The sequence below is a fragment of the Notolepis coatsorum genome, assembly GCF_963971535.1.
Source record: "Notolepis coatsorum genome assembly, chromosome: 20".
NCBI classification, from domain to species: domain Eukaryota; kingdom Metazoa; phylum Chordata; class Actinopteri; order Aulopiformes; family Paralepididae; genus Notolepis; species Notolepis coatsorum.
In genome coordinates, this window is record NC_140184.1 from 71,979,430 (window position 1) to 71,991,847 (window position 12,418).

Below are 12,418 nucleotides of genomic sequence, written 5' to 3' on the forward strand. Positions count from 1 at the left end.
GTGTTGCTGACAGGAGCTGCATAGCCGGGCGTCCCAGGAGCACCAGAAGCTGGGTCTGATGGGGGAGGTCTCCTACCTGCAGCTGAAGCTGGTGGACATGGAGGGGCAGCAGGCCCAGGGGAGCGAGCGGCAGCACATGGAGGGGAGGCAGGCCCAGGGGAGCGAGCGGCAGCACATGGAGGGGAGGCAGGCCCAGGGGAGCGAGCGGCAGCACATGGAGGGGAGGCAGGCCCAGGGGAGCGAGCGGCAGCACATGGAGGGGCAGCAGGCCCAGGGGAGCGAGCGGCAGCACAAAGCGGAGGTGAGGAGCTCTCATGGACATGTGATGATGATGATAATAATAACAATAACTTTATTTGCATAGCACCTTTCATACAGGGGATTGCAGTTCAAAGTGCTTTTACGTAAGAAATGAGACATAACATCAGTGTAAAACAAGAGCAAAGCATAAAGTGGGATAAAATAATGCAGATGTATTAATCAAATCATATCAGAACCTCACGTTCCAATAGGCTTCTTGAATTTCTGTAATCTGTTACAAAACATGATACAGGTCATAGAGTGGGGCGTAGAGATAAAAGTTAAAATAAGTAAAATAATAGCAAGGGTAAAATTAGCAGACATATAAAAATCACAGTTTTTCACATTAGGATCTAACATCCCAACAGGCCTCCCTGTGTATGGCTCGATCGTCACACATAATATAGAACGTTTTAATGAATGTAATGACATTTTTTGTCCCAATAATTGCTTTATTGAGCATTTTGCCACATGCAGGCTTGAGTGTGTTTGTCAGTGTTCATATTCAGAGCAGACACCGGTCGGACGGATCACATTTAAAACAGGGGGTGTTTCACTGCGGTGGTTTGTATTAAGGTTTATGAACGGGGCACGTTGGGACTCTGACAGGGGCTTGTCTTTCACTGAGCGTTCTCCAGGAGCCATACGTTACTTCACAAAGCCCAACTGGCATCGGGTCGATTAAGAGTAGTGGTTACCTTGGAAGGGGAAATACTCTTGTCCCTGCGCGCTTGTGTTTCATTGAGGCCGGTTTCAAGCAGATATTTATATCGCTCTGATCCTCTGGGATATTTTTGTTTTGTTCATGCTCTCCGAGATCTCCGTCTATAGTGAGCCTTGAGCCGGGAGCGGTGAGAGTGTTCTGGTGGACCCAGCTGCCTGGCGTTATGACAGTCCGACTGTTCACTTTGTTTTATTTTTAATTCGACCCCGAACGGCGCATTTGCCTACACGTGTTAGATTACTTAACACCGCGGGGAAAACACACTGGACCACATCAAGCGGGACAGAGGGAAGGATTAGGCAGCGGCAGCGCTATGTTACCGAGGCAGGATACTGTAATAATGTATGTTGTTACTGTCAAAACAGGGCCGGTCAAAGACGGCCTTTGTGTCCTCCTCTGGCGCGGTGCGGGCAGAGCAGACCTGGCGTGATGGATGACGGGCTGCATGTGAGGCGGCGGCGGCCTCGCTCCAGGGCTCTGCGTTACACTCTCCACTCCCGGTTTGTTGGTATAAGAATGACTGGGCCATTGTGAAATCCCGGAGCGGAGACGTTTGGGGCACTCTTTAAAGGGGGGGGGGGGGGGGGTTCGAATTAGGGGACCCCTCCCGATGGGAGACATTCCAGAGAAAAATCACTATCGTTTTTTACTTGTTTTGTCCAAATGGCAATGAGAGTTTCCGTTGCGTGCGGCCGTGGGCTGATCTGTAGTCACTCTGCAGGGGGTCGTTATCATCTGTAGTCACTCTGCAGGGGGTCGTTATCATCTGTAGTCACTCTGCAGGGGGTCGTTATCATCTGTAGTTACTCTGCAGGGGGTCGTTATCATCTGTAGTCACTCTGCAGGGGGTCGTTATCATCTGTAGTCACTCTGCAGGGGGTCGTTATCATCTGTAGTCACTCTGCAGGGGGTCGTTATCATCTGTAGTTACTCTGCAGGGGGTCGTTATCATCTGTAGTCACTCTGCAGGGGGTCGTTATCATCTGTAGTCACTCTGCAGGGGGTCGTTATCATCTGTAGTCACTCTGCAGGGGGTCGTTATCATCTGTAGTCACTCTGCAGGGGGTCGTTATCATCTGTAGTCACTCTGCAGGGGGTCGTTATCATCTGTAGTCACTCTGCAGGGGGTCGTTATCATCTGTAGTTACTCTGCAGGGGGTCGTTATCATCTGTAGTTACTCTGCAGGGGGTCGTTATTATCTGTAGTCACTCTGCAGGGGGTCGTTATCATCTGTAGTTACTCTGCAGGGGGTCGTTATCATCTGTAGTTACTCTGCAGGGGGTCGTTATCATCTGTAGTCACTCTGCAGGGGGTCGTTATCATCTGTAGTCACTCTGCAGGGGGTCGTTATCATCTGTAGTCACTCTGCAGGGGGTCGTTATCATCTGTAGTTACTCTGCAGGGGGTCGTTATCATCTGTAGTCACTCTGCAGGGGGTCGTTATCATCTGTAGTCACTCTGCAGGGGGTCGTTATCATCTGTAGTCACTCTGCAGGGGGTCGTTATCATCTGTAGTCACTCTGCAGGGGGTCGTTATCATCTGTAGTCACTCTGCAGGGGGTCGTTATCATCTGTAGTCACTCTGCAGGGGGTCGTTATCATCTGTAGTCACTCTGCAGGGGGTCGTTATCATCTGTAGTTACTCTGCAGGGGGTCGTTATCATCTGTAGTCACTCTGCAGGGGGTCGTTATCATCTGTAGTCACTCTGCAGGGGGTCGTTATCATCTGTAGTCACTCTGCAGGGGGTCGTTATCATCTGTAGTCACTCTGCAGGGGGTCGTTATCATCTGTAGTCACTCTGCAGGGGGTCGTTATCATCTGTAGTCACTCTGCAGGGGGTCGTTATCATCTGTAGTCACTCTGCAGGGGGTCGTTATCATCTGTAGTCACTCTGCAGGGGGTCCTTATCATCTGTAGTCACTCTGCAGGGGGTCGTTATCATCTGTAGTCACTCTGCAGGGGGTCGTTATCATCTGTAGTCACTCTGCAGGGGGTCGTTATCATCTGTAGTCACTCTGCAGGGGGTCGTTATCATCTGTAGTCACTCTGCAGGGGGTCGTTATCATCTGTAGTCACTCTGCAGGGGGTCGTTATCATCTGTAGTCACTCTGCAGGGGGTCGTTATCATCTGTAGTTACTCTGCAGGGGGTCGTTATCATCTGTAGTCACTCTGCAGGGGGTCGTTATCATCTGTAGTCACTCTGCAGGGGGTCGTTATCATCTGTAGTTACTCTGCAGGGGGTCGTTATCATCTGTAGTCACTCTGCAGGGGGTCGTTATCATCTGTAGTCACTCTGCAGGGGGTCGTTATCATCTGTAGTCACTCTGCAGGGGGTCGTTATCATCTGTAGTCACTCTGCAGGGGGTCGTTATCATCTGTAGTCACTCTGCAGGGGGTCGTTATCATCTGTAGTCACTCTGCAGGGGGTCGTTATCATCTGTAGTTACTCTGCAGGGGGTCGTTATCATCTGTAGTCACTCTGCAGGGGGTCGTTATCATCTGTAGTCACTCTGCAGGGGGTCGTTATCATCTGTAGTCACTCTGCAGGGGGTCGTTATCATCTGTAGTCACTCTGCAGGGGGTCGTTATCATCTGTAGTCACTCTGCAGGGGGTCGTTATCATCTGTAGTCACTCTGCAGGGGGTCGTTATCATCTGTAGTTACTCTGCAGGGGGTCGTTATCATCTGTAGTCACTCTGCAGGGGGTCGTTATCATCTGTAGTCACTCTGCAGGGGGTCGTTATCATCTGTAGTCACTCTGCAGGGGGTCGTTATCATCTGTAGTCACTCTGCAGGGGGTCGTTATCATCTGTAGTCACTCTGCAGGGGGTCGTTATCATCTGTAGTCACTCTGCAGGGGGTCGTTATCATCTGTAGTCACTCTGCAGGGGGTCGTTATCATCTGTAGTCACTCTGCAGGGGGTCGTTATCATCTGTAGTTACTCTGCAGGGGGTCGTTATCATCTGTAGTCACTCTGCAGGGGGTCGTTATCATCTGTAGTTACTCTGCAGGGGGTCGTTATCATCTGTAGTCACTCTGCAGGGGGTCGTTATCATCTGTAGTCACTCTGCAGGGGGTCATTATCATCTGTAGTCACTCTGCAGGGGGTCGTTATCATCTGTAGTCACTCTGCAGGGGGTCGTTATCATCTGTAGTCACTCTGCAGGGGGTCGTTATCATCTGTAGTCACTCTGCAGGGGGTCGTTATCATCTGTAGTTACTCTGCAGGGGGTCGTTATCATCTGTAGTTACTCTGCAGGGGGTCGTTATCATCTGTAGTCACTCTGCAGGGGGTCGTTATCATCTGTAGTCACTCTGCAGGGGGTCGTTATCATCTGTAGTTACTCTGCAGGGGGTCGTTATCATCTGTAGTTACTCTGCAGGGGGTCATTATCATCTGTAGTTACTCTGCAGGGGGTCGTTATCATCTGTAGTCACTCTGCAGGGGGTCGTTATCATCTGTAGTCACTCTGCAGGGGGTCGTTATCATCTGTAGTCACTCTGCAGGGGGTCGTTATCATCTGTAGTTACTCTGCAGGGGGTCGTTATCATCTGTAGTTACTCTGCAGGGGGTCGTTATCATCTGTAGTCACTCTGCAGGGGGTCGTTATCATCTGTAGTCACTCTGCAGGGGGTCGTTATCATCTGTAGTCACTCTGCAGGGGGTCGTTATCATCAACCTTTATTTCACTCTGGGAGCTACGATTGATACATTTTCAATGTAAATGGTCCGTACGTCAGCGGAGAACTTTAAATGGTCCGTACGTCAGCGGAGAACTTTAAATGGTCCGTACGTCAGCAGAGAACTTTAAATGGTCCGTACGTCAGCGGAGAACTTTAAATGGTCCGTACGTCAGCGGAGAACTTTAAATGGTCCGTACGTCAGCGGAGAACTTTAAATGGTCCGTACGTCAGCGGAGAACTTTAAATGGTCCGTACGTCAGCGGAGAACTTCAAATGGTCCGTACGTCAGCAGAGAACTTTAAATGGTCCGTACGTCAGCAGAGAACTTCAAATGGTCCGTACGTCAGCAGAGAACTTTAAATGGTCCGTACGTCAGCGGAGAACTTTAAATGGTCCGTACGTCAGCGGAGAACTTTAAATGGTCCGTACGTCAGCGGAGAACTTTAAATGGTCCGTACGTCAGCAGAGAACTTTAAATGGTCCGTACGTCAGCGGAGAACTTCAAATGGTCCGTACGTCAGCAGAGAACTTTAAATGGTCCGTACGTCAGCAGGGAACTTTAAATGGTCCGTACGTCAGCAGAGAACTTTAAATGGTCCGTACGTCAGCAGAGAACTTTAAATGGTCCGTACGTCAGCAGAGAACTTTAAATGGTCCGTACGTCAGCAGAGAACATTAAATGGTCCGTACGTCAGCAGAGAACTTTAAATGGTCCGTACGTCAGCAGAGAACTTTAAATGGTCCGTACGTCAGCGGAGAACTTTAAATGGTCCGTACGTCAGCGGAGAACTTTAAATGGTCCGTACGTCAGCGGAGAACTTTAAATGGTCCGTACGTCAGCAGAGAACTTTAAATGGTCCGTACGTCAGCAGAGAACTTTAAATGGTCCGTACGTCAGCGGAGAACATTAAATGGTCCGTACGTCAGCGGAGAACTTTAAATGGTCCGTACGTCAGCGGAGAACTTTAAATGGTCCGTACGTCAGCGGAGAACTTTAAATGGTCCGTACGTCAGCGGAGAACATTAAATGGTCCGTACGTCAGCGGAGAACTTTAAATGGTCCGTACGTCAGCGGAGAACATTAAATGGTCCGTACGTCAGCGGAGAACTTTAAATGGTCCGTACGTCAGCAGAGAACTTTAAAGTATGTCAGCGGAGAACTGATTTTCAGCTTGTGTTGTAGATCATTCCAAGAATTGGGTGCACTGAAAGAAAATACTGACTTCCCGAGTTCAGACCGTGCCGGGAGACCTTAAGTATATAAGCCAAGACATTTGAGCGGGTTAGATCGGGTCCAAAGTTCCAATCGAGCATCGTTGCAATATAAGGTGGTAGCTTTCCGATACCTTAGTAGGCCTTAGTTAAACAAATACCAATGATAGTTATGCCTCTCTGTCAGAGAAGACACTCTATAGTGAGTGCCATAGCTATCATCAGTAATACATCTGAGGGCAGAATGATAGACCCCTGATAGTGTCCAGGGGTTTAAGAGTGTAGTAGCATTTATATGAATTACATCCCCATAATCCTAATAGGAAAACTGCTCCAACAATCTATCTTTTTTCCTACTAAGCGTAGGGAAGCTGGTTCTGTTTCTGTAGAAGAAGCCATTTCTTTTGTCAGTTTGCTATATGGCTATAATGTACATTTCGTATCAAGCCAGATGCCAATATATTTATATTCAGTTACTCTCTCAACTAGATTAATTTGCGGTAGATATATGCATATTATTATAATCAATATGTATGGCTCTAAATGGTAAATGGTAAATGGCACATTTATATAGCAGCATTTATCCAAAGCGCTTTACAACAAGTTGTTTTACCCGTTCGCTCGCACATTCACACACCGAAGGCCAGGTGCCGACCTGCTCACCGGGAGCAGTTAGGGGTTAAGTGCCTTGCTCGAGGACACTTCGACACGCTGAGGAGTGGGAATCGAACCCGGGGACCTCTGGATTACCGGACGACTGCTCTACCTCCCGAGCCACTGTCGCTCTAGTAATCAGCATGACTTGTGTTGTATTTGCTTTAGGTACCGCTATACGATTAACCCTTTCACTGCCACACGACAGAAGGTTAACCCTTTACTATCACACAACCGACATCTGCGGAGCTAATGATGCTAATGATGGAGCATCGCCGTCGGTCGTGTGCTAGTAAAGGGCTAACCTTCTGTATTGTCACAGTAGAAGGCTTAACCGGCTGTCGCGTGGCAGTGAAAGGGTCAATAAGCGCGTTCTGTGGAGCTGAATCGATATTTCCTGCGCAGGGGAAAGTGTAACACGGTCCCCGTCTTCTGTCATCGTCTGCTGGGTCCCTGACAGCTGCTGCACGGTCTCATGGAGGACGTCAGACATCTGCTTTAAACATTCCACTGGCTCTGACACGCCACGTGTCGTCTCTGACACACACACACACATACACACGCGGACACATACACACACACACACACACACACACATACACACACGCACGCACGCACACACACACATACACACGCGCACACACACACACACACACACACACACACACACTCATACACACACACACACACACACTGGTAGCTTCCTTGCTTCGGAGCCAATAAACTCATAGTTAAATTTAGCGCTGAAGGCACTTCATATCATCTGTCATATCCGCTCTGCTGGACAGAGAGAGACTTCCTCCTCGCTGAGCCCAGGCCTCTAACCCTCCTCCCTGAGCCCAGGCCTCTAACCCTAACCCTGAGCCCAGGCCTCTAACCCTAACCCTGAGCCCAGGCCTCTAACCCTAACCCTGAGCCCAGGCCTCTAACCCTAACCCTGAGCCCAGGCCTCTAACCCTAACCCTGAGCCCAGGCCTCTAACCCTAACCCTGAGCCCAGGCCTCTAACCCTCCTCCTGAGCCCAGGCCTCTAACCCTAACCCTGAGCCCAGGCCTCTAACCCTAACCCTGAGCCCAGGCCTCTAACCCTAACCCTGAGCCCAGGCCTCTAACCCTAACCCTGAGCCCAGGCCTCTAACCCTAACCCTGAGCCCAGGCCTCTAACCCTAACCCTGAGCCCAGGCCTCTAACCCTCCCCCTGAGCCCAGGCCTCTAACCCTCCCCCTGAGCCCAGGCCTCTAACCCTCCCCCTGAGCCCAGGCCTCTAACCCTAACCCTCCCCTGAGCCCAGGCCTCTAACCCTCCTAGGCATGTCTCTAAGGCCGTGTCCACACATACAGTACATGGGTATCTTCTGAAACCATCGTCTTTTTCTACGCCGCGTGTGGACGAAAGGACTGCCTTTTAGGACGTTGAAAATTGACCTTTTTTGAAAACTCCTGCCAGGGTTAAGATGTCGAGATACTCCGTCTTTAAAAATAGACTGTGTGGATTGGTGAAACCGGAGCTTATGGAAAACACTGGCATCGTGACTAATGGCCCTGTCCACACAGATATTTTAGAAAATGTATAATTTTTTATTGGACGAGGAGTTGGGTGGCTTCTTTTGTCAGGAAGGGGCGGATCCTTCTGACGTCGCTCAGGTTCTGGTTGTCGCTGCGATGTGAGCGGAGAAGTTCAACTGGTCGTCGAGGACGACACCAAGGTTCTCCGTCAGGAGATTGCAAGACTCCTTTGTCAAACCACATTCAAAAGCAACAGAGAGCTTTGTCACTGCTGTTTTAGGGACTCAATGCAGACGTTAGCAGCCAAGCTAACATTACACAAACAAAGATTGCTAACCTACGTTGGCTAAGTTATTTTGGCTTATTTCAAGACATAGGCTTCATCCAGGACTTCCACTATAATCAGGAATATGGTTAAATTCAGATAACCAGCTATGTTTTGCACGTACAGTCAACATAACAAGCTAATCGCTAGCTTATAGCTGCTATTGCTGGCCATCACACACTAGCCAGTGCCCTGTCACTCCATAACGATTAGCCCAGGCCTTTCTAAATGCTTCAAGTTTAAGTTGCAAGATACTGGGAAGCATCCAGAAAAATATGGCCCAATACCTTGGCCCTACCCCTCTGTGTTGTGTGTGGCTGCGTTAGGGTGTCCCAGTTATCTTGTGGATCTAGGCGTAGTGGTCATGTAGCGCTCCAACAGAGTGTTGTCAGACCCAAACGGAGGGGTAGACGGGAGAATGTAAAGGACTTCTTTAGTTTCTGTAGTGATATGTATATATTTCACTATCACAGTGTGTATATATATATATATATATATATATATATATATATATATATATATATATATATATATATATATATATATATATATATATATATATATATATATACTGTATGTATCAGCACATTTCGTTTTGGCAGAACTTGGCACAACACCTTTCATAACACCTCTCTTCCCTTTGAGGAAATAAGCTGAATCGCGTGTCGCTTTTTTCCCCTCTTCTCGGTTTTCTCCATTCCATTTATTTCCACTACTCTGCTCTCTCACGTACACCTCCACACACACACTGCTCTCTCACGTTCACGTGCACACACACTCTGCTCTCTCACGTTCACCTCCACACACACTCTGCTCTCTCACACGCACTTCCACATGTACCGTGGCCAGATGAGAGCGTAGCTATAGAGGCTGTCTGGAGATCTATGTGTTTCTTATTACGCTGCACTATGAGCATCTTTACGTGGTTTGACATAAAACCGTCTGCCAGGTCGTGAGGCTCTGGCCAGAGGAGGCAGAGCGCACACACACACACACACACACACACACACACACACACACACACACACACACACACACACACACACACACACACACACACACACACACACACACACACACACACACACACACACACACACACACACACACACACACACACACACACACACACAGACACGCACGCACACACGCGCGCACGCACACACACAGGCACACAAAACACACACACACACACACTTCTAGTTTTCCTTCCTTTCCTCTTTCATTAACCCCTCTCTCCCTGCCTGCGTCTGTCTGTCAGAGCCTAGTGAACCTCATTAACCCCTCTCTCCCTGCCTGCGTCTGTCTGTCAGAGCCTAGTGAACCTCATTAACCCCTCTCTCCTGCTCCCCTCTCCTGCCTGCGTCTGTCTGTCAGAGCCTAGTGAACCTCATTAACCCCTCTGTCTGTCAGAGCCTAGTGAACCTCATTAACCCCTCTCTCCTGTTCCCCTCTCCTGCCTGCGTCTGTCTGTCAGAGCCTAGTGAACCTCATTAACCCCTCTCTCCTGTTCCCCTCTCCTGCCTGCGTCTGTCTGTCAGAGCCTAGTGAACCTCATTAACCCCTCTCTCCCTGCCTGCGTCTGTCTGTCAGAGCCTAGTGAACCTCATTAACCCCTCTCTCCTGCTCCCCTCTCCTGCCTGCGTCTGTCTGTCAGAGCCTAGTGAACCTCATTAACCCCTCTCTCCTGCTCCCCTCTCCTGCCTGCGTCTGTCTGTCAGAGCCTAGTGAACCTCATTAACCCCTCTCTCCTGTTCCCCTCTCCTGCCTGCGTCTGTCTGTCAGAGCCTAGTGAACCTCATTAACCCCTCTCTCCCTGCCTGCGTCTGTCTGTCAGAGCCTAGTGAACCTCATTAACCCCTCTCTCCTGCTCCCCTCTCCTGCCTGCGTCTGTCTGTCAGAGCCTAGTGAACCTCATTAACCCCTCTCTCCTGCTCCCCTCTCCTGCCTGCGTCTGTCTGTCAGAGCCTAGTGAACCTCATTAACCCCTCTGTCTGTCAGAGCCTAGTGAACCTCATTAACCCCTCTCTCCTGCTCCCCTCTCCTGCCTGCGTCTGTCTGTCAGAGCCTAGTGAACCTCATTAACCCCTCTGTCTGTCAGAGCCTAGTGAACCTCATTAACCCCTCTCTCCTGCTCCCCTCTCCTGCCTGCGTCTGTCCGTCAGAGCCTAGTGAACCTCATTAACCCCTCTCTCCTGTTCCCCTCTCCTGCCTGCGTCTGTCTGTCAGAGCCTAGTGAACCTCATTAACCCCTCTGTCTGTCAGAGCCTAGTGAACCTCATTAACCCCTCTGTCTGTCAGAGCCTAGTGAACCTCATTAACCCCTCTCTGTCTGTCAGAGCCTAGTGAACCTCATCAGTGAGCTTCAGGACCAGATGTGCAGGTTCCAGCAGGAGATCAATAGTAAGATCCAGGAGAAAAGGGCTCTGGAGACCCAGGCGGACACCCGCCCCTCCGAGGCCCACGGCTCAGACCTGGGGCTTTCCTGCGACGGCACCCCGGGGGAGACGCACTGCAGCGGGCTGGAGGAGGCGCCGGGCAGGCCCGACGGGACCCCCAGCCTGAGCCAGAGTAGCTCAGAGGAGGAGGAGGAGGAGCGCCACTGTAGAGGAGAAAGTGTAGGCAGAGCCTCTAGATCATGGTTCCTGGTTCTGGAGCATGGTTCCTGGGTCTAGAGCATGGTTCCTGGGTCTAGAGCATGGTTCCTGGGTCTAGATAATGGTTCCTGGGTCTAGAGCACGATTCCTGGGTCTAGAGCACGGTTCCTGGGTCTAGAGCACGGTTCCTGGGTCTAGATCATGGTTCCTGGGTCTAGAGCATGGTTACTGGGTCTAGATAATGGTTCCTGGGTCTAGATCATGGTTCCTGGGTCTAGATCATGGTTCATGGGTCTAGATCATGGTTCCTGGGTCTAGAGCACGGTTCCTGGGTCTAGAGCACGGTTCCTGGGTCTAGAGCACGGTTCCTGGGTCTGGAGCATGGTTCCTGGGTCTAGATCATGGTTCCTGGGTCTAGAGCACAGTTCCTGGGTCTAGAGCATGGTTCCTGGGTCTAGATCATGGTTCCTGGGTCTAGATCATGGTTCCTGGGTCTAGATCATGGTGCCTGGGTCTAGGACATGGTTCCTGGTTCTAGAGCATGGTTCATGGGTCTAGATAATGGTTCCTGGGTCTAGGGCATGGTTCCTGGTTCTGGAGCATGGTTCCTGGGTCTAGATCATGGTTCCTGGGTCTAGATAATGGTTCCTGGGTCTAGATCATGGTTCCTGGGTCTAGATCATGGTTCATGGGTCTAGAGCATGGTTCCTGGGTCTAGATCATGGTTCCTGGGTCTAGATCATGGTTCCTGGGTCTAGAGCATGGTTCCTGGGTCTAGAGCACGGTTCCTGGGTCTAGATCACGGTTCCTGGGTCTAGAGCACGGTTCCTGGGTCTAGAGCACGGTTCCTGGGTCTAGATCATGGTTCCTGGGTCTAGATCACAGTTCCTGGGTCTAGAACATGGTACCTGGGTCTAGAGCATGGTTCCTGGGTCTAGAGCACGGTTCCTGGGTCTAGATCATGGTTCCTGGGTCTAGCTAATGGTTTCTGGGTCTAGAGCATGGTTCCTGGGTCTAGGGCACGGTTCCTGGGTCTAGATAATGGTTCCTGGGTCTAGAGCACGGTTCCTGGGTCTAGATCATGGTGCCTGGGTCTAGAGCATGGTTCCTGGGTCTAGATCATGGTTCCTGGGTCTAGATAATGGTTCCTGGGTCTAGAGCACGGTTCCTGGGTCTAGATCATGGTTCCTGGGTCTAGATCATGGTTCCTGGGTCTAGAGCACGGTTCCTGGGTCTAGAGCACAGTTCCTGGGTCTAGAGCATGGTTCCTGGGTCTAGAGCATGGTTCCTGGGTCTAGGGCACGGTTCCTGGTTCTAGAGCATGGTTCCTGGGTCTAGCGCACGGCTCCTGGGTCTAGAGCACGGTTCCTGGGTCTAGATCATGGTTACTGGGTCTAGATCATGGTTCCTGGGT

At 50.5% G+C, this 12,418-nt stretch overlaps 1 protein-coding gene across 1 annotated transcript in view; it reads left to right on the forward strand.

The window, feature by feature from the left end:
• Window positions 1-12,418, forward strand: part of LOC311246902 (liprin-beta-2-like) — a gene marked incomplete at both ends in the record, with an annotated part of 195,726 nt that overhangs the window by 30,202 nt on the left and 153,106 nt on the right. The window contains 1 exon segment of the mRNA XM_084337143.1: window positions 14-301. Within this exon segment, the coding sequence (XP_084193269.1) occupies window positions 14-301 (288 nt within the window).